At 37.1% G+C, this 23809-nt stretch overlaps 1 protein-coding gene across 8 annotated transcripts in view; it reads right to left on the bottom strand.

Moving 5' to 3' along the window:
• The window catches only part of PCDH11X (protocadherin 11 X-linked), a gene marked incomplete at both ends in the record, with an annotated part of 692182 nt that overhangs the window by 368668 nt on the left and 299705 nt on the right, over positions 1–23809 (bottom strand). For 6 of the 8 annotated variants that reach the window (XM_079909949.1, XM_079909954.1, XM_079909950.1 and 3 more), the window contains one exon: positions 9768–9848. The exons of the other annotated variants lie outside the window; for them this stretch is intronic. In XM_079909949.1, coding sequence (XP_079766075.1) covers positions 9768–9848 — 81 coding nt within the window. The remainder of the gene's footprint in view (positions 1–9767; positions 9849–23809) is intronic. 8 annotated transcript variants of the gene reach the window in all.

Here is a 23809-nt window from a genome sequence, read left to right as displayed (position 1 = left end):
TGCCAAAATCATGAGGTGAAATACTTCCACATCACATTAAGGAACTCCCTGCCATTATATATTCCTTTAAAATATACATATATATATATATATATATATGTAATGAGGGTAATGGTTTACATCACATTTATGCTGGAAATCAACAATTGGTCTAATGATTAGGTCATAGAATAGACCTATGGATGAGATTTTGATAAAGTTTACTTTTGTTTTTACTAATTTTTAACTTAGCTCTAGATTATATCAGCAGGTATCAAAGTAACTTAGGGACCTTATACACTTGTTACTATGAATCCGAGCAAACTCAGCAGTGTTTCCTCCAAGAGAATTTCTTTACTTTAATTTGCTTATATTAGTTTTAGATTAGCCAAAAGGAAGTATTTTAAGCATATAATTTCATGCTGATCTGAGAAACTGATATATAAAATTAAATCAACTGGAATTTTTTTCCTTTAAGGTATCTCCTATCAAAATGAAAAGACATGGACATACGATGTCTCTGGCAATTATCTACTTTTCCTTTATATATACTTCTGAAGATTGTCAGCCCACTTAACTGTAGGAGGTGAATGCCAACTCTACCTTGGGCTTGAAATGATCTGCACCATATCTGGGAGTATTTTAAGATGCCCAGTCATTTCACTACCTAAGTGCAGAGTGTGGTGTGCTAGGGTAGGCCATGGAAACCTGAATGTCTATGTTTGTTAATGGCAGTTTCACTCGCCCAGCTCATATGCCTGGAATTTTCCCCAGCTTCTTGTTTTACTTTCTAATTTTTAGATGGGATTGGAAAAAAATAAAAAAGAATTGGATATCTGCATATTGAACATCTATTGGGTGCTTGCCTTAGAATATATTGTGTTAACTCTCATAGCAATTCTATAAGAATGATATAAATATCCTCATATTACAGATGTGGAAACAAATTCAAATACTTTGTCACTGGCCCCAGGCTTCACACATAGTTAATGGGAGAGCCATTGGCTGGAGTCTTACTACAAAGAGAACCCAATAATATGGTTGCCTGACCATGATTATCAGCACTGTTTAAATATCTTTTCTACAGAACCCCTCCCACTAGTTCAGGACCTTTGGTTTCTGAAAGTTAGTCCAAATTTATCATATTTCCCCTTGGGAATTCTAATTTGCTTGCTGACAGTTTTCCTGTGAGGATTGTACCCTTACCCTGAACGGTGCCCCCAACTCTAGCCCTACCTAATTTGATGTTTATTCCTCCCTCATGTGGCCTACTTTTAATTCCCAACATGCTTTATTCGTGAGCCCACATGATAGATAAACCAAGTGATGAGCTTTTAGCACTTTGATTTCAGTGTCATCAAAAAGGTTTCATCTGTGATTACAAATACAATTTATTTTGCTTGTGTGCTAGGCATTGCTAGAGGACTCATGTGCAGGCTGACAACTCATAATCCAGATTCCATGTAAAGAAATGATTAATATAGTAAAAGTAGGTTCATCCTTGATTTCTTCCTTATGTTTTGAAAATTGAGACCTATTTTTATTCCTATGAATTACTATTGTACCTAATGATATTTAAGGTCTATATTTATTTTCTACTTTAAAGCTTAATAACAAGTGGATATTAACATCATAGTTAGCAATTTCATTTCAAAACTGGTTGCCAATATTTTGTAGTCTAAGAGCTCCAGAAGAATGGTCCCCATCTGTTGCAGTGTGTATTCATCTGCTGTGGGTGCTCACAAGCCTTTTATCTGTGAACATGGCACAAATCTGCTATGCTGCTGAGATTCACACATAAGCCATGGAATCAGAGGGATGTCAGGTCACATGTAGGATGCATGTTCACTGAAGAGACATTCTCTGTGAATATAATAAGAATGGGAGGCAGTGTGCAGTTGGGGAAGAATCATGGACTTTAGAATCAGAACATTAAAGTTTGAATCCCCCTAACACTCGCTAGCTGTGCAAACTTAGGCGCATTATTCCACCTCTCTGAGCCCCAGTTTCCTCAACTAAGAAAAGCAGATATTATAGCTACACCTCAACAAAACTGCTGTAGAGACTGAAGAAAAGGAAATAATTACTGTGGAGCACCTAGCATGATGCTTTTAGTAGTCACTTAAAAATAAAAGTCATTAATGACTGAAAGTAAAGTACTCACACCACTAAAGGTCAAGGACAAAGGCTAAATCTTAGGAGTCTGGTCGGAGAACAATGTTGAGTAGTTTCCATATGTCTGAAAATAAACGTTATATATAATGTCACATCAAGGCATGTTGATTTCTTTTTAAATGAGGCTTCCTATTGTGTCAAGACTTACCTCTAAAGTTGGCTTAGCATTTTAAGGCCTTCCACAAAATAATCCTAGAAGATGAAAATAACTCTTAAAAATTCCCAGATTAAGCTTTGGAAAAATTCTGATCTCAGATTCTTGCATGATCATTAGCTTACATTCTCATAGAACATATACTTTTCTCTACAACATGAAGAAATCATAACAAGAAAAAAAACACATCTTGAATTTCCAGCCAAAAGATAAGTGCTTTGATCTTTGAGGAAAACATGAATTATGAAGTGTGTAGTTCAAAAAAAATTTTTTAAATAAGTGTATATCTTAAAAGCATTATCAAAAATATCATCTGATGTGAAACCGAGGCTGGCAACTAACGGAAGTTAATGGTATGTGCACCTTGGAAAATGTTTTGTGGTTTCATGACCCCAATGAATTTTTTTCAAGATACTTTTGCTGCTAATGAAGAAACATTACAAGTGGCCCCACTGAGTAGACACATATTGAAATCAAAACAAAATGCTGCCTAAGTGTAGTCTAACATTTCATGATTTAATTATTCACAGTCTAGGAAGGCAGTTTTCTTGAATTATCTTTTTTTTTTCCTTGCAAGAGAAGCAAAGACACTAGTGTTGACCCTTATCGTGAACATCTAAACTTTCCTTTGGAGTTCTATTTCAAAACAAAAAAACAATAATACCGTGCAGCTTATTCTATCAGTAGTTGTAGGCCATTTAGAATAGGAAGGAACTGTAAGAGCTGGTTTTACTTTACGAAAACTGATTTGCCAAAGAAAGCCCTGTGGATTTCCTAACCATGCTGTGGTAAAATATAAGATTAGTGTAGCAATTCCTTCATCAAATGACTTTACTGTTAACATATCGAATTAGTGATCCTGTTAGCCACTATTCCAAGATTACAAGGTAATTCTTTAAAACCACGGGAATTCTCACACATTCTATTACTGTTAATTAGCATTTCTCATCCTGCAGAAAGATTTTCATTAAGGATTATCACTGTATTTAATATGTCTACAAATTGCATTTTTCTGATTACTTTTAAACCTCATATTCTTTATGATCCACACGTCTTATTGTTCTTTTATTTTCATTCCAGCATCATAACAAGGTCATCTTCCTTTATCATACGCAAATACAAGCAGGTGTTCTAGCTGAATAGAAAATTATGTTAGTTTAACACTAGAAAGAGACTCCTTTTAAAATATTTCTTGTCCCAGGGACCACCTTCCATTATTGCTGTTCATTCGTGGTGAGAAATTATTAAGCAGTTGTTACAAAGATGAGCTTTAGAGCCAGACCCAGGGAGTCTGCATCCTGTCTTTGGTACTTGCCATCATCTCTTGGTGCCCCAACTTCCTCATCTACAAAATAGGGTTAATGATAACAATAATAGGTTTAATAATAGTTATAAGTTTGTAATAAGAATTCAATGAGTTAATGTTTTAATTGCTTAAAAGACCACCTGATATGTAGTAAGTTTATATAGGTTTTGTTAAATAAAAGAAATAAATTCCATTGCCACATATGACTTCTGTCATCTTTCCAAAGTAAAAATTTGCTCTACATTTCTTATTTCTCTTGTATCCCTTCATAGTGTTTGCACTATTTCATTTACTTTCTGTGCCAGAGGTGAACTGTGTTCTTTGTAGGAGACATAAGTCACTAGCTGTGGGTGTTAAGGTTTGGGGAGTTAATGTCAAGCAGTGGGTCCATTCTCCACTCATATATTCTATAGCAGTTGCCTGATACTACTGTCCTAAGCTATTTATTTCTCAATGAATATAAGTCATGATCACAATACATCTGGATTTAATGAAGTACAGTGGCAGCCAAGTTAATGTCTATATTCATAATCAGACTGTCTTCAGAATTGTTTCACAAACAAGGCCATTGTAATTGAAAGTCATAGAAAGTCACAGAAAGACTCCCCCCAGATATACTAGTTTTATTTTGTTTCAAGATTTTGACAGAATGTTATTCAGTTTTAGACTTGCTAGCATACAGAGCATTGTAATTACTAAGAATCAAAGGCAGGGAAGGTGATTGGGGGCGGAGAATTTATTATGCAAGGGGAAAAGATCGAGTTATTATAGAATGCTGCATTACCAAAAAATAAGAATTTCACATGAACTGGCATATGTAAACAGCATGTGAAAAGCTGGTCAACAGCCATTTCCGAGTAGCTCTCTATTTCCCCTAATACTACACAGATGCTAGGACGTTAGCTACAGTGAATGTTTATGACCCCATTGCTGTCCACCTCACATTGAAAAGCTGCTATGCGTGATTTGATTCCTTTTCCAATGTTATTTAAAAATCACGTTAATTTTAAAAAATCTAACTTGGAACTTCAAGACATGCACCCCAGTTGTACACATATTTTCTAAAGATTCTAAGAAAACCGCTAAAGGAAATGGACTTACAAGGGTATTTCTTGTAAGGAAATGGACACTTTCATTTTGATTTTCTTTGGTCAAAGAATAAGTTGACCTATTTCATGGTTCACAAGTTACTTTAATTAGTTGAACAGTTGGCTTTTACAGCTAAGAACCATTCTGCTTTATGGGACACCATTGTAGTATTTGCTCATTTAAAAGAAATAAACCCTCCAAGTCACCATCTGTATCATGACTTTAATTGTCATCTGAATGGTAGAGGGAGGGATAATCAAAGAGTTTAAAGATTTCAATGGAGGAATAGAAATAATTTAATTGTCAGGTTACACTCTAGTTTCAGTAGTTTCTATTTTTAGATTGTTGCTTTCGAAATCCAACAAATGAGTATTGAATATCTTGCTAAATATAAGGAACCATAAAAGTTTATTCATAAAACACATATTTTCTTTAAATTTTTCAGAGGCAAGCACAATGTTTACCAAAAACAAGGTTGGAAAGTCCCTATCTGTATCATATTCATGATAATTCTATGCAGTGCAATCCACCACTCTATGACACATCTTAAATTTCAATTGAAGTCTCAGGCAGTAAGGACAATCAAGGCTCTCAGATATCTAAAAGATTTACCTAATAAAAGAACCTCAAGCAAAATGAACCCACTACAGGGAAACCAGTTCAGTGCTTTGTGACCACCTAGAGGGGTGGGGCAGGGAGGGTGGGAGGGAGACGCAAGAGGGAGGGGATATGGGGATATATGTATACATATAGCTGATCCACTTTGTTATACAGCAGAAACTAACACAACATTGTAAAGCAATTATACTCCAATAAAAATGTTTTTAAAAAAGAAATAATTGTGTCTCCAACAAGATTTTAAGTTCGTAAACAAACAAGAGAATCAGTAATCAGCAAGAAATTAGTAGAATTACTTATATTGCACTCCTTTTAGTAGAATACAACCAGGAGTAACTGGCTAGGTAAAAAATATTGCTCATAGAGCAATGTCTTATTCATAGAGGAACAGTGCTATAACAATGTCTAATTTCATCTGTCATCTAACTATTTATCCTAGTCCTATCTCTTGTCACATTAGTAGTTCAAATCGGACCTTAAAGTACACATTTTAAAATTGTGTACTTTTCCTCAAAACAGCTATTCTGAAGACTGTATAGCCTCTTAATCAAGGATATAGATGTGGATTCTATCATCGTGTATTCTACATCCTCACCAATTTTCTTGAGACTGAATCAGAGGTGCAAGACCAGAAAGTCAGTTTGAAATTTGGCAAAACTTCGTGAATTCGGACTTGAGTAATTTAAAGCTAGTCACAATTTGGACAGCTCCTGGGTTGCAATGAACCTTTATTTAATTAACCATTTCTTTCCACAGGGCATGTATTAATTATGTAACTCTTCCTAAAGAGCATAAATTAACACTGTAAAATATTGTAGGATGTTATTATTATAGAACACATGATTTCCATGAATTTCAGAAGCACTCGTCAAATAACAAAGGATAAGCAATGTGATTCTCTTCTCACTCCATTTGGGTTGTTTTTCTAATACTCTAGACATGCATTTATGTATCTACATTTTTAAAATTTATATCCTTTGTAACAAATAAATGACATTTGAAAATAACTGGATAGCCGATAATTTCTGGTTATTAACGTGGCACCCAAGGGGTCAAATTCAGGACCTCTATGTTATGGAAAACAGTAAGTAAACCAGCCACAGAAAAATAAATGGCCAACAAATGTTTAGATTGGTCTCCTCACTTCATTTTTAAATTCCCCTTATGGCCTCTGAAGAAAACAAATTAGGTTGGATTTGTTAGTCACATTTTGAGCTGTCCTGATTGAAATGAGAAAAAGTGGATTCTTTAAGAATACTTTATAACATAATTTCCTTTAAAATTCAAACTGGTTTCTTTCAGGGAGGTCTTACTAAAATTTGCCTGATTAGCGTAAAATCAAATTGTCCTATATTATGCTAAACCTTAAATTTAAGTCATATTGTAAAACAGCAGTTCTCAATTTTTTTTCACTCCACGACCTCATGATTAGACAAACATCAGTGGAATAGATAACCATTTAGAAGAGGCATTTTGAAGAATACTTTTACCTTATGCAAAAAATAAACTACCTCCAATATTATTATCAAACTACACTAGGAAGAAATACGTATTTACTGTCATATTTTCACACTAGAGTCAAGCATAAAATCACCTAAAGAAACTTCATGGAATACATATTGAGAAATACATCTTAAGAATGTTTTTTAACTCTTCCAAAATATAGCAGAGGGAGGAACACTCCCAAACTCATTCTATGAGGCCACCATCACCTGATACCTAAACCAGACTACGATGTCACAAAGAAAGAAAATTACAGGCCAATATCACTGATGAACATAGATGCAAAAATCCTCAACAAAATACTAGCAAACAGAATCCAACAGCACATTAAAAGGATCATACACCATGATCAAGTGGGGTTTATCCCAGGAAGGCAAGGATTTTTCAATATACGCAAATCAATCAACATGATACACCATATTAACAAATTGAAAGAGAAAAACCATATGATCATCTCAATAGAGGAAGAGAAAGCTTTCGACAAAATTCAGCACCCATTTACGATAAAACCCTGCAGAAAGTAGGCATAGAAAAACTTTCCTCAACATAATAAAGGCCATATATGACAAACCCACAGCCAACTTCGTCCTCAATGGTGAAAAACTGAAACCATTTCCACTAAGATCAGGAATGAGACAAGGTTGCCTACTCTCACCACTCTTATTCAACATAGTTTTGGAAGTTTTAACTACAGCAATCAGAGAAGAAAAAGAAATAAAACAAATCCAAATCAGAAAAGAAAAAGTAAAGCTGTCACTGTTTGCAGATGACATGATACTATACATAGAGAATCATAAAGATGCTACCAGAAAACTACTAGAGCTAATGAATGAATTTGATAAAGTAGCAGGATACAAAATTAATGCACAGAAATCTCTTGCATTCCTATACACTAATGATGAAAAATCTGAAAGTGAAATTAAGGAAACACTCCCATTTACCATTGCAACAAAAAGAATAAAATATCTAGGAATAAACCTACGTAAGGAGACAAAAGACCTGTATGCAGAAAATTATAAGACACTGATGAAAGAAATTAAAGATGATATAAATAGATGGAGAGATATACCATGTTCTTGGATTGGAAGAATCAACATTGTGAAAATGACTCTACTACCCAAAGCAATCTACAGATTCAATGCAATCTCTATCAAACTAGCACTGGTATTTTTCACAGAACTAGAAAAAAATTCACAATTTGTATGGAAACACAAAAGACCCCGAATAGCCAAAGCAATCTTGAGAACGAAAAGTGGAGCTGGAGGAAGCAGGCTCCCTGACTTCAGACTATACTACAAAGCTACAGTAATCAAGACAGTATTGTACTGGCACAAAAACAGAAAGATAGATCAATGGAACAGGATAGAAAGCCCAGAGAGATATCCACACACATATATCAGGTCACCTTATCTTTGATAAAGGAGGCAAGAATATACAGTGGAGAAAAGACAGCCTCTTCGATAAGTGGTGCTGGGAAAACTGGACAGGTACATGTAAAAGTATGAACTTAGAACACTCCCTAACACCATACACAAAAATAAACTCAGAATGGATTAAAGACCTAAATGTAAGGCCAGAAACTATCAAACTCTTAGAGGAAAACATAGGCAGAACACTCTATGACATAAATTACAGCAAGATCCTTTTTGACCCACCTCCTAGAGAAATGGAAATAAAAACAAAAATAAACAAATGGGACCTAATGAAACTTCAAAACTTTTGCACAGCAAAGGAAACCATAAACAAGACCAAAAGACAACCCTCAGAATGGGAGAAAATATTTTGCATTTGAAGCAAAAAAGGATTAATCTCCAAGATTTACAAGCAGCTCATGTAGTTCAATAGCGAAAAAACAAACAACCCAATCCAAAAATGGGCAGAAGACCTAAATAGACATTTCTCCAATGAAGATATACAGATTGCCAACAAAGAAATGAAAGAATGCTCAACATCATTAATCATTAGAGAAATGCAAATCAAAACTATAATGAGATATCATCTCACACTGGTCAGATTGGCCATCATCAAAAAATCTAGAAACAATAAATGCTGGAGAGGGTGTGGAGAAAAGGGAACACTCTTGCACTGTTGGTGGGAATGTAAATTGATATAGCCACTATGGAGAAGAGTATGGACGTTCCTTAAAAAAACTAAAAATAGAACTACCATACGACCCAGCAATCCCACTACTGGGCATATACCCTGAGAAAACCATAATTCAAGAAGAGTCATGTACCAAAATGTTCATTGCAGCTCTATTTACAATAGCCAGGACATGGAAGCAACCTTAGTGCCCTTCATCGGATGAATGGATAAAGAAGATGTGGCACATATATACAATGGAATATTACTCAGCCATAAAAAGAAATGAAATTGAGATATTTGTAGTGAGGTGGATTGACCTAGAGTCTGTCATACTGAGTGATGTAATTCAGAAAGAGAAAAACAAATACCATATGCTAACACATATATATGGAATCTAAGGAAAAGAAAAAAAGGTCATGAAGAACCTAGGGGTAACACAGGAATAAAGACACAGACCTACTAGAGAATGGACTTGAGCATATGGGGAGGGGGAAGAGTAAGCTGGGACAAAGTGAGAGAGTAGCATGGACATATATACACTACCAAACGTAAAATAGATAGCTAGTGGGAAGCAGCCACATAGCACAGGGAGATGAGCTCGGTGGTTTGGGACCACCTAGAGAGGTGGGATATGGAGGGTGGGAGGGAGGGAGATGCAAGAGGGAAGAGGTGTGGGAGCATATGTATATGTATAACTGATTCACTTTGTTATAAAGCAGAAACTAACACACCATTGTAAAGCAATTATATTCCAATAAAAATGTTAAAAATAAAAAAAAATAAAAATTTAAAAAAGAATGGTTTTTATACATTCATAAAAATCAAGTAAAGGGAAATATCAAGTGTTTCCTTTCATACCTGTGGTTGGGGATGAGTCCAGATTTCCACAGTAGTTGTCTCTTTCATGGGTGTGCGAGATCGTATAACCTCCTTCATTGGCTTTACAAGGGGAACAAAATAGAAGTATTTTTGTTTGTTAAATGTGGAAAACATAGTACAATGCACACATGCATCAAACACAGGTAAGTAAAATAGTGCCTGGGTAAATATCTCTTTCTAGACATTGTAGTTATTGAGGACTTACAATGTGATAGGCACACCTCTAGGTACTGGGAATAAACAAGAGACAAAAAAAAAAAAAAAAGAAATTCCTTTTCCGATGGAGCTTATAACCCAGTGTTACATTTAAGAGTTCCATTAAACATTTGAGTGCAATTGTGGAGGGCAGTTTAAAACATTTAAATGGCTGAAATTTAAGTTGGAGAGACTTTCAGTCCAATACTTTTACAACTCAATGGCTTCAACAGCTTGTATTTGCAAATTTACAGTGTCTGAAATTAAAATCTATCCTGTGCATGCCACCACATCACAAATTTGCTATCTATCATATAAAGATATTTAACAGTTGTTATAAATGCCAAAAAGCTTATGAACCAATATAGAGATACTAGCATACCAACCCAGAATAATTATCAAGATTTTGAAAAAATGATGTCTATATCCATTTTATTTTCTTCAGGACAGAGAGTATATTCTCTGTTTTAAAAAATATTGAATGTATACTCTACACATTTCTATGTATGTGATTTTAGTATATGGGGGAAAGGGTTTGGTTAAAAAGTTATCCTTTTATCTAGCCAAGGGAGAAATTTTTCAAGGAAGCTAAGAAAACCAAGTTCAGTGACTGTTGGAATCTCATGGGCTATAATAGCAGAACAGAGTAACAGTGACAGAGACCTTATGTCACACTCTCAAGACTTCATACTGATGTTTGGTGTACTACCAATTAGAGTTATGTAATTATTACTTGACAGGGTTTTGAAGGAGAGCATATTTGCCACCCCAAAATATTTCTGGCATAAGGATTATTTTAGGCTGATTATTTTTATGAAACAGCAGACATAAGAAAAGCTCTGAAAACCAAGAAAAGTTACCCTTTTGTAAAGGATATTTACATTTATAAGGGAAATCTCCATTTGTAAGTGTGTCTCCCTCTCTGTACCAGGAAGTGAAGGATGACTAAATCTCTAAAACATTTTTCAGTGAAGTAGGCAACAGACTTAAATCTGCACAACAATCTTACCCTTGATTATTGTGCTTTTCCTCATAGCCTCCCATAACTGGCTCCCCTGCCCCCAACATCTTCTTTTGCCTTTATCTGAAGATGGTATTTAAGGTGATGGCTTGGGCAATTTCAGATAGTTACTCAGATTTCCTGGGTATCTCTCACATATACAGGAGGGATACATGGTATTAAACTTGTTCGTTTTTCTCCTGTTAATCTGTCTTTTATTATGAGGTTGGGGGGAGGGTCTCAGCCAAGAATCTGAAAGGGTGGAGGAAAAATTATTTTTCCTCCCACACAGTTTTAAGTGCCCCATTCCTATTGCCTTACCATGACAGTTTATTTTTTATATTTTTATTATTCCTGCATGCCCATTATGTCAAATCAAGAAAAGAAGAGGGGCTTCCCTGGTGGCACAGTGGGTGAGAGTCTGCCTGCCGATGCAGGGGACACGGGTTCGTGCCCCGGTCCGGGAAGATCCCACATGCCACGGAGCGGCTGGGCCCGTGAGCCATGGCTGCTGAGCCTGCACGCCCGGAGCCTGTGCTCCGCAACGGGAGAGGCTACAGCAGTGAGAGGCCCGTGTACCGCAAAAAAAAAAAAAAAAAAAAGAAGAGACAGTTAGGGCTTCCCTGGTGGAGCAGTGGTTAAGAATCCACCTGCCAATGCAGGGGACACGGGTTCAATCCCTGGTCCGGGAGGATCCCACGTGCCGCAGAGCACCTGGATCCATGTGCCACAGCTGCTGAGCCTGCGCTCTGGAGCCCGCATGCCACAACTACTGAAGCCCGCGTGCCTAGAGCCCGTGCCCTGCAGCAGGAGAAGTTACCGCAGTGAGAAGCCCATGCACTGCAACAAAGAGTAGCCCATGCTTGCCGCAACTAGAGAAAGTCCTCGCACAGCAGCGTAGACCCAATGCAGCAAAAAATAAAATAATAAAATAAAATTTAAAAAAAAAAGAGAGACAGTCAGATGTGGAACATCACATTTTTAAGGCCCAGTTGAGCAAGAATTATTTTGTTATCATTTAAATGGCAAATTGTGTTTATTCTGCAATGACACCATACCTGTGACAAAAAGAATGCAATACACGTTAATATTACAGACTAAGCACTCATCACAATATTCCAACTCACAGGAAAGCAACAGTTAGAAGAACTCGAAAATTAAAATGAAAGGTCTCATCATAGCAGAATTTCATCACAAAAATAAATGAAAATGAGTGACAAAAGTAAGTTTCTGAAAAGCTAATTTGTTAGCCAAGCAGAGAGAACTACTCACTGATGGTGAGTTATTAAACAGGGTTTGCTTACAGCAAGCAAAGAAATACATCTAGAGAAAACAAACTTAAGACTATTAGCGTTTCACCAAGTACAGTTACTCAAAAAGTTGAGGACATTGAGAGCAACAGCAACGGTAATTTTTTTTTAAAAAAGGGAGAATGGTATGGAGTGTTTTTCCTTTGTGAGTTAACAGATGTTACCAACAATGCTTAATTGCTGTTACTTGCTTGAGGAAGCAATACCAAGTTTGAAGAGACTGAAAAATTAGCCTCTATGAATGAATTGTCTGTGTGGAACAGAACAGGTAAGAATATTTTCAAAGAATTTGACAAAACACTAATTCAGTAAAACCTGATGTGGGATCTGTTAAGGTGTGTTACAACTAATGGTGAGTGAAATATATGTTGCACAGAAAAAAAGTTTAGCTGGACAAATATACAATGCTTTGGAAAACATAAGGTGTTCAAAACCTATGGCTGTTTATTGTATTATACATCAGCAGGTACTTTGTGCAAAATATTTGAGTCTATCATGTGTTATTGAACTAGGAGTCTCAATAGTGAACTTCATTCGCTATTGCTAATGGAACCATTGTCATTCTGTGAACTTTTGTCAAAATTGCAAGTTGAATATCCTGACTTGCCTTACCATACAAGCAGTTGGATGGCTTATAAGTGGCAAAGGTTTATTTTTGAGCTCAGAGCCAAGACGGAAATTTTGCTGAATGAGAAGTACCCTTGACCACTATTATTGAATGCTGAATCACTCTGGCAATTAGTTTTTGTTGAAAACTTGATAACGTTTGATAAATCAACCTAAAATTGTAAGGTAAAAGAGTGCTTATATGCAAAATTTATACTGCAGTAAAGTCACTCTGATGACAACTAAAATTGTTTGAGCCACAAGTAATGGTAAGTTACTTTATACACTCCAGCCCTGTAGAAGTTAAAACAAGAAGCAGAATTTCCATTTGTGCACAAACTCAAATTTTCAATAGGTTGCAATAAATATGGAATTGAGGAGCTTTTATCTGTCAATTAGAAATGATTAATCTTCAATGTAATGGCATGCTAAATGGCAGATATGAAGAAAAGAATCTAATAGAGCTCTTCACATGCCTTCCAAGGATAGATATGTTGAGTTAAATCTATATGCTTGTGGATTGATATCAGTATTGGGCAGTACCTATCTGTGTGAAAAGACATTTTCTGAGATCAGATATACAAGACCATTCATTTCATTAGTAGTCCTCTATTACATAAAACATTGTACTCATTATTATTACATTTGATGGTTTGAATATCATCAATTGAAATTTTGGGGGAATTTGGTTTCTCTTTTGTTATATATAAAACCTACTGAAACTGAGCAGGACCCTGTGGGGCTCCTGGGCACAAAAGCCTTTCTGCCTCCCCTGTTTCTTGTTTGTAGGAAATAAGCTTCATTCAGGTTCCATGACCATCCCTAGTTCCAAAGGGCAGGTTCAAACAGTTGTTAACCAGGGAAGGGAGAGGATTGGGAGACAAGGGAGGAGCAGTCAAGAAATGATAGTGCAGCTTTGGGGCAGGGTCCTGTTACCTCCTCAAGGGATGTACATAACAATATCTTTGAGCTCTTCTGAAGAACTAAAACCCTCACCAAATGGAAGATGTTAACTACTTGATGAAGCATTCTTCATTCCAGAGAAAAGGTCACAGTTTGATAACTTCAAGAACCACAGAAGCCCATCACAAGACCACGGTGATACCAGATGATCCCTGGATTGAAGGAATGCAAGCCCTGCATGCACCCTGATCCTTATCAGCAACCCTGCCTCCCTTGAACCATTACTATAAAACTCCTCACAAGCCCCCATGGGTTGGGACACATAGTTTTCAGGGCATTAGCTTACTGTGGCCTGCTTCACCTGGCAAAGCAATAAAGCTATTCTTTGCTACTTCACCCCAAACTCTGTCTCCAAGATTCAGTTTGGTGTGACAGAGGTCAGGTTTCAGCAACACTACTCTGGCCCTTTACAGAAAAAGTTTGCTGACTTCTGATCTAGAGGAAAAGAAAAGACAAACTAATAACTGCAATTAATGACCAAGTCTATGAAATAAGTAAAGTCTGGTAGACTCTAGATGCAGAGGGTGAAGAGAAGACTTTTTTTGGCAGAGAGAGCAATATGGTCTAAGGTAGGGAAATCCAGGTTGTGGTCTATATGACTGAAGATGTAACTGAAAGATGGGACAGATGTATGAGAAAGTGAATTAAGCACATACTCCTGATGGACTTGCAAAGTCAGCTGGTGATTTTATAGTTATACACTAAGCAAAGATGAAATTCTCAAATGTATTTGAGTAAAGTGTCCTGTGCTACAATAGTTTCTAAGCAGATTTGTGCTCAGGTCTCAGATTTAACCTTATTTTTTAGACCAAGTCTACTAGAGTTGCATTTCCTATGCACAGTTTAAGAATCTGATTTTAAAATTTTCTGTCAATTGTGAGCAGTTTTATGTCTGTCTGTGTGTCAGTCTGTCAAACGTATCATGCCACATTGTAGGGTAGCAAAATTTGCCACCCCAAAACTTATCTTTTTGACATGAGGATTAATTTGGTCTGGTTATTTCTAAGAAACAGAAAGATTAGGAAATTTTTCTTGTTCCTTCCCCCTTAACTGCCTAAAAGCATTTAGATGAAGGGCCTATTCCCAGAATAGAGCTATCACCAGAGATATTTTCAAAGAATATAAGCTTGGTGAGGTGGAGGAAACTCAGCAGGGCCTAGAGATCAGAGTCCACTCTGTGTCCCATCCTCCCTGCTTGCCCCAGCAAAATTTGTTTACCAAACATTTGCTTTTCCATCTCCATGTCAATTGCCTTCCTCAGCATCAAAGACCCAAACCACTACCCCCAACATCCTTCTTTGTCTATAGTTGAAGATGGTATTTAAGATGAGCATTTCAAGGCTTCCCTGGTGGCGCAGTGGTTGAGGGTTCGCCTACCCATGCAGGGAACATGGGTTCGTGCCCCAGTCCGGGAAGATCCCACATGCCGCGGAGTGGCTGGGCCCCTGAGCCATGGCCGCTGAGCCTGCGCATCCGGAGCCTGTGCTCTGCAATGGGAGAGGCCACAGCAGTGAGAGGCCCGCGTACCACAGATGAGAGTTTCAGCCATTTTGGTGAGTTATCCAGTTTTCTGGGACGTCTCCCATGTATATATGTTATTAAATTTTTGTTTTGATTTTCTCCTGTTAATCTGTCTCAAGTCATTTTAACTCTTAGAACAGCCAGAAGAACTTAGAAGGACAGAGTAAAATTTTTCCTGCCTGACAACATTCAAATGTCCATTAAATTAATTAGGGATAGTATATTAAGTGGTTAAATGCTTAAAGCTATGTGGATGTATCTTGTCCATTTAACTTTGACAATTAAATATCTCTATTGTATAATATGCTTCAATATTCAAATATTAGGAAAAGTTTATTGAATTATATTGCACACAAAAATAACAATTTAAAGGTGAAATAATACTCCCACCCCTAACAATGTTCTTTCCATTACTCTTCTCCCTTCCACCAAACCCCATAGTTTTAATACTAATAAGTAAGAAATGGTCTAATAAAATAGCTCCAATATACAGAACTGCTGAGGATTAACTATAATACAAATGAGAGAAATGGCAGTTCTAGGAAATATTAGTGCTCAAAAAATCTATGCTTGACCTTTTTAATAAAACAAAATATGGTTCATCATTGACTTCTGAAAGATAAGATGCAGATCTATGTTTCTGTATCTTTACATGCACCACATACTGAACCAAAATGTATCTTCCCTTTTATGGAATCAGATGTCAAGCTGTCAAGTAAAGAGTAAAGTGCTTTATAATAATCACCGTCTTTACAGATTTAAACCTCATTTTAATCCAGTTCATATTAAGACAGTGCTCAATAGTGAAAAGTGAGAAGTACATCTTACTGTTGATCGTAAAGAGTTGTGAGAAGTGTCACTGTTATTATTGCTAAAAATTAAATAATAATACTTCCAAGAGGATGGATAGATATTGGCTCTTCTTATCTATCAGATATTACTAGTTCATAGTTTAGACATTGGAAGGGAATTCAACTTTATTTAAAAATGTATTAAATCCGTTAGACACTAATATTTCACCAGTGATGCCCTGTTGATCTAATGAAATAGTCATACATGAAAGAAAAATAAAACGTTCATTTATCTTATTTCACCTTTCAGAATCCAGAAATTTTATGCCTTAAAAAGTTGTCTATAGTCTGTTTGAATGACTTTATCTATGAATGTGGGAAGAGTCTGGCTAATAAGGAGCACTAATTCAGAGTAAATGTCCAAAACTGCATTAAATCTCCCCTAATTTTTTGTCTCAGGCAAGAAGTAAGGAAATTTTCAACCAAATTTCCATTCACAGAAATGTGAATTATAGCCCAAAATATACACAGTGATATAGTTTTTGTGATAAATTGGAAAATATTTTCAGTGGCCAAAGGGTTTAGTTTTTTAAAAAAATAATAGGTGACCTACAAGAATAAAATTCACTTCTCCAACTGTGACTGCCTCACAAAAAAGGCTTATGAAGCAAGATAATTAGATTGAAACTTCTAAATATGGCAAGGCCTTCTAAATGTTCTTCCCAAATGTTTTCCTGACAGTGTCGCACAGAATTTGAGATTCAGGGACTTAACATATTAACTGCATACCTTAACCTGACTAATCCCCAAACTACTGGATCAGGCAAACCCAGACTGATTCTGTGATTCTTTTAGGGTGAAATGCAGAATGCATCCTTTATTCTCCCTTTTGGGAATATTTATTGCCACCTAAATCTAATGGTAAGAAAATCATAGTTAGAATAAGATCATGATATTTCTGACTAGTCTCAACATTACATTATTGTTTCAAAATCTAGCAAAATGAGAATCCAGAGGAGCTTCAGTGATTCAGCAATTACATTTCTTTCTCAAAGGTTGCAGGTTTCCCACTAGGAAGGTAAGTATGCTTCCATTTTCTTGGTAATGGTAAGAAACCCAAGAATCTCAGATTTTGCAGAAATGTGACATTCTAAGTTGTCACAATCATCTTTTTATTTTAGCTACCAAAGACTACAAGTGAATTTAACTGATAGATTTTTGTTATTTTATTGCCATATATTAGACACATTGACGGGTTAGGGAAAAAGTCTTCTCAAACTAGCATATAAGACATTTTTGGAGAGTCTTATGTAATATCTACCACAATGATATATGCCTAAAGACAGGTAAGTATGCGGGTGATGCTTCTAGTGATAATATTTATAAAACTTTTCCCTCATTCTCATTTAATTCCTTAAAAGAAATCCAAATCCTTACTATGGGAATAATATCCATCAAAACTATGGCAAATATTTACAAATACAAAGTGAAATTTTATCCTTATTTTTGCCCACGATATATTTACTTGAAGGATTTTGTGTTAAAAGTGTTGGCAGAGGGGAGCTTCAAGATGGCAGAAGAGTAAGACGTGGAGATCACCTTCTTCCCCACAAATACAACAGAAATACATCTACACATGGAACAACTCCTAGAGAACACCTACTGAATGCTGGCAGAAGACCTCAGACCTCCCAAAAGGCAAGAAACTCCACACGTACCTGGGTAGTGCAAAAGTAAAAAGAAAAAACAGAGACAAAAGAATAGGGATGGGACCTGCACCAGTGGGAGGGAGCTGTGAAGGAGGAAAGGTTTCCACACACTAGGAAGCGTCTTCATGGGCGGATGCGGGTGGTGGAGGGGGGAGCTTTAGAGCCACGGAGGAGAGTGCAGCAACAGGGGTGCAGAAGACAAAGCAGAGAGATTCCCGCACAGAGGTTCGGTGCCAACCAGTACTCACCAGCCCGAGAGACTTGTCTGCTCACCCTCCAGGGCGGGTAGGGCTGGGAGCTGAGGCTCCAGCTTCGGTGGATCCCAGGGAGAGGACTGGGGTTGGCTGCATGAACACAGCCTGAAGGTGGCTAGTGCACCACAGCTAGCTGGGAGGGAGTCCGGGAAAAGCTTTGGAACTGCCAAAGAGGCAAGAGATTTTTCTTCCCTCTTTGTTTCCTGGTGCGCGAGGAGAGGGGATTAAGAGGGCTGCTTAAAGGAGCTCCAGAGACGGGCGCGAGCCGCGGCTAACAGTGCGGACCCCAGAGATGGGCATGAGATGCTAAGGCTGCCACTGCAGCCAACAAGAAGCCTGTGAGCAACCACAGGTCACTATCCACACGTCCCCTCCCAGGAACCTGTGCAGCCCGCCACTGCCAGGGTCCCGTGATCCAGGGACAACTTCCCCGGGAGAACACACAGCGTGCCTCAGGCTGGTGCAACGTCATGCCATGCTGTCCTCTGCCGCCGCAGGCTCGCCCCGCATCCATACCCCACCCTCACCCCCGGCCTGAATGAGCCAGAGCCCCCGAATCAGGTGCTCCTTTAACCCCGTCCTGTCTGAGCGAAGAACAGACGCCCTCAGGCGACCTACACGAAGAGGAGGGGCCAAATCCAAAGCTGAACACCTGGAGCTGAGCAAACAAAAAAGAGAAAGGGAAATATATCCCCGCAGCCTCAGGAGCAGCAGATTAAATTTCCACAATCAATTTAATGTACGCTGCATCTGTGGAATACCTGAATAGACAACAAATCATCCCAAATTGAGGAGATGGACTTTGGGAGCAACCATATATATACTTTTTCCCTTTTTCTCTTTTTGTGAGTGTGTATGCATATGCTTCTGTGTGTGATTTTGTCTGTATAGCTTTGCTTTAACCATTTGTCTTAGCGTTCTGTCTTTTCTTTTTCTTTTTTCTTTTTTTTTAGTATAGTTTTTAGCACTTGTTATTGTTGGATTTGTTTTTTTTTTTTTTTTGATTTGGTTGCTCTCTTCTTTCCTTATTTTAAATTAATTTTTAATTTTTTAATAATTATATTTTATTTCAATAACTTTATTTTATTTCATTTTAATTTATTTTACCTTTTTCAATCTTTCTTTGCTTTTTTCTCCTTTTTATTATGAGCCGTGTGGATAACAGGCCCTTGACGCTCTGGCCAGGCATCAGGGCTGTACCTCTGAGGTGGGAGAGCCAAGTTCAGGACATTGGTCCACAAGAGACCTTCCAGCTCCACGTAACATCAAATGGCAAAAATCTCCCAGATATCTCCATCTCAATGCTAAGACCCAGCTAAACCTAACGACCAGCAAGCAACAGTGTTGGACACCCTATGCCATACAACTAGCAAGACAGGAACACAACCCCACCCATTAGCAGAGAGGCTGCCTAAAATCATAATAAGGTCACAGACACCCCAAAACACACCACCAGACATGGACCTACCCACCAGAAAGACAAGATCCAGCCTCATCCACCAGAACACAGGCACTATCCCCTCCACCAGGAGGCCTACCCAACCCACTAAACCAACCTTAGCCACTGGGGGCAGACACCAAAAACAACGGGAACTAAGAACTTGCAACCTTTGAAAAGGAGACTCCAAACACAGTAAGTTAAGCAAAATGAGAAGAAAGAGAAATGCACAGCAGATGAAGGAGCAAGGTAAAAACCAACCAAACCAAACAAATGAAGAGGAAGTAGGCAGTCTACCTGAAAGAGAATTCAGAATAATGATAGTAAAGATGATCCAAAATCTTGGAAATAGAATGGAGAAAATACAAGAAATGTTTAACAAGGAACTAGAAGAACTAAAGAGCAAACAAACAATGATGAACAACACAATAAATGAAATTAAAAATTCTCTAGAAGGAATCAATAGCAGAATAACTGAGGCAGAAGAACGGATAAGTGACCTTGAAGATACAAGAGTGGAAATAACTACTGCAGAGCAGAATAAAGAAAACAGAATGAAAAGAAGTGAGGAGTCTCAGTGACCTCTGGGACAATATTAAATGCACCAACATTCAAATTATAGGGGTCCCAGAGGAAGAAGAGAAAAAGAAAGGGACTGAGAAAATATATGAAGAGATTATAGTTGAAAACTTCCCTAATATGAGAAAGGAAATAGGAAATAGTTAATCAAGTCCTGGAAGCACAGAGAGTGCCTTACAGGATAAATCCAAGGAGAAACACTCTAAGACACATATTAATCAAAGTATCAAAAATTTTAAAAAAAGGAAAAAATATAAGCAGCAAGGGAAAAACAACAAATAACATACGTGGGAATCCCCGTAACGTTAACAGCTGATATTTCAGTGGAAACTCTGCAAGCTGGAAGGGACTGGCAGGACATATTTAAAGTGTTGAAAGGGAAAAACCTACAACCATGATTACTCTATCCAGCAAGTATCTCATTCAGGTTTGATGGAGAAATTAAAACTTTTGGAGACAAGCAAAAGCTAAGAGAACTCAGCACCACCAAACAAGCTTTACAACAAATGCTAAAGGAACTTCTATAGGAAGGAAACACAAGAGAAGGAAAAGACCTACAAGAACAAACCCAAAACAATTAAGAAAATGGCAATAGGAACATACATATCGATAATTACCTTAAATGTAAATGGATTAAATGCTCCAACCAAAAGACATAGACTGGCTGAATGGATACAAAAACAAGACCCGTATATATGCTGTCTACAAGAGACCCAATTCAGGCCTAGGGACACATACAGACTGAAAGTGAGGGGATGGAAAAAGATATTCCACGCAAATGGAAATCAAAAGAAAGCTGGAGTAGCAATTCTCATATCAGACAAAACAGACTTTAAAACAGAGACTACTGCAAGAGACAAAGAAGGACACTACATAATGATCAAGGGATCAATCCAAGAAGAAGATATAACAATTGTAAATATTTATGCACTCAACATAGGAACACCTCAATACATAAGGCAAATACTAACTGCTATAAAAGGGGAAATTGAAAGTAACACATTCATAGCAGGGGACTTTAACATTTCACTTTCACCAATGGACAGATCATCCAAAATGAAAATAATTAAAGAAACACAAGCTTTAAATGATACATTAAACAAGAGGACTTAATTGATATTTATAGGAAATTCCATCCAAAAACAACAGAATACACATTTTGCTCAAGTGCTCATGGAACATTCTCCAGGATAGATCATATCTTGGGTCATAAATCAAGCCTTGGTAAGATTAAGAAAATTGAAATTGTATCAAGTATCTTTTCCAACCACAATGCTGTGAGACTAGATAGCAATTACAGGAAAAGATCTGTAAAAAATACAAACACATGGTGGCTAAACAATACACTACTAAATAACGAAGTGGTCACTGAAGAAATCAAAGAGGAAATCAAAAAATACATAGAAACAAATGACCATGGAGACACGACGACCCAAAACCTATGGGATGTAGCAAAAGCAGTTCTAAGAGGGAAATTTATAGTAATACAATCCTACCTTAAGAAACAGGAAACATCTCGAATAAACAACCTAACCTTGCGCCTAAAGCAATTAGAGAAAGAAGAACAAAAAAAAAAAAAACCCAAAGTTAGCAGAAGGAAAAATATCATAAATATCAGATCAGAAATAAATGAAAAAGACATGAAGGTAATGATAGCAAAGATCAAAAAAACTAAAAGCTGGTTCTTTGAGAAGATAAAATTGTTAAACCATTAGCCACACTCATCAAGAAAAAAAGGAGAAGACTCACATCAATAGAATTAGAAATGAAAAAGGAGAAGTAACAACTGACACTGCAGAAATACAAAAGATCATGAGACATTACTACAAGCAACTCTATGCCAATAAAATGGACAACCTGGAAGAAATGGAAAAATTCTTACAAATGCACAACCTGCCAAGACTGAATCAGGAAGAAATAGAAAATATGAACAGACCATTCACAAGCACAGAAATTGAAACTGTGATTAAAAATCTTCCAACAAACAAAAGCCCAGGACAAGGTGGCTTCACAGGCAAATTCTATCTAACATTTAGAGAAGAGCTAACACCTATCCTTCTCAAACTCTTCCAAAATATAGCAGATGGAGGAACACTCCCAAACTCTTCTACGAGGCCACCATCACCCTGGTACAAAAGCCAGACAAGGATGTCACAAAGAAAGGAAACTACAGGCCAATATCACTGATGAACATAGATGCAAAAATCCTTAACAAAATACTAGCAAACAGAATCCAACAGCACATTAAAAGGATCATACACCATGATCAAGTGGGGTTTATCCCAGGAAGGCAAGGATTTTTCAATATACGCAAATCAATCAACTTGATACACCATATTAAAAAATTGAAGGAGAAAAAACATATGATCACCTCAATAGATGCAGAGAAAGCTTCTGAAAAAATTCAACACCCATTTATGATAAAAACGCTGCAAAAAGTAGGCATAGAGGGAACTTTCCACAAAAGAAAAAAGGCCATATATGACAAACCCACAGCCAACATCATCCTCAATGGTGAAAAACTGAAAGCATTTCCACTAAGATCAGGAACAAGACAAGGTTGCCCAGTCTCACCATTCTTACTCAACATAGTTCTGGAGGTTTTAGCCACAGCAATCAGAGAAGAAAAGGAAGTAAAAGAAATCCAAATCGGAAAAGAAGAAGTAAAGCTGTCACTGTTTGCAGCTAACATGATTCTATACATAGAGAATCCTAAAGATGCTATCAGAAAACTACTAGAGCTAATCATTGAATTTGGTAAAGTAGCAGGATACAAAATTAATGCACAGAATTCTCTGGCATTCCTATACACTAATGATGAAAAATCTGAAAGTAAAATCAAGAAAACACTCCCATTTACCATTGCAACAAAAAGAATAAAATATCTAGGAAAAAACCTACCTAAGGAGACAAAAGACCTGTATGCAGAAAACTATAAAACACTGATGATAGAAATTAAAGATGATACAAATACATGGAGAGATATACCATGTTTTGGGGTTGGAAGAATCAGCATTGTGAAAATGGCTCTACTACCCAAAGCAATCTACAGATTCATTGCAATCCCTATCAAACTACCACTGGCATTTTTCACAGAACTAGACCAAAAAATATCACAATTTGTATGGAAACACAAAAGACCCCGAATAGCCAAAGCAATCTTGAGAAAGAAAAACAGAGCTGGAGGAATCAGGCTCCCTGGCTTCAGACTATACTACAAAGCTACAGTAATCAAGACAGTATTGTACTGGCACAAAAACAGAAAGATAGATCAATGGAACAGGATAGAAAGCCCAGAGATAAACCCACACACATATGGTCACCTTATCTTTGATAAAGGAGGCAGGAATGTACAGTGGAGAAAAGACAGCCTCTTCAATAAGTGGTGCTGGGAAAACTGGACAGGTACAAGTAAAAGTATGAGACTAGATCACTCCCTAACACCATACACAAAAATAAGCTCAAAATGGATTAAAGACCTAAATGTAAGGCCAGAAATTATCAAACTCTTAGAGGAAAACATAGGCAGAACACTCTATGACATAAATCGCAGCAAGATCCTTTTTGACCCACTTCCTAGAGAAATGGAAATAAAAACATAAATAAACAAATGGGACCTAATGAAACTTAAAAGCCTTTGCACAGCAAAGGATAC

This window comes from Stenella coeruleoalba (genome assembly GCF_951394435.1).
Source record: "Stenella coeruleoalba genome assembly, chromosome: X".
In the NCBI taxonomy this organism is placed as follows: Eukaryota; Metazoa; Chordata; class Mammalia; order Artiodactyla; family Delphinidae; genus Stenella; species Stenella coeruleoalba.
The sequence above is the reverse complement of the archived record's forward strand: the minus strand, read 5'-3'. Positions and strand labels throughout refer to the sequence as shown.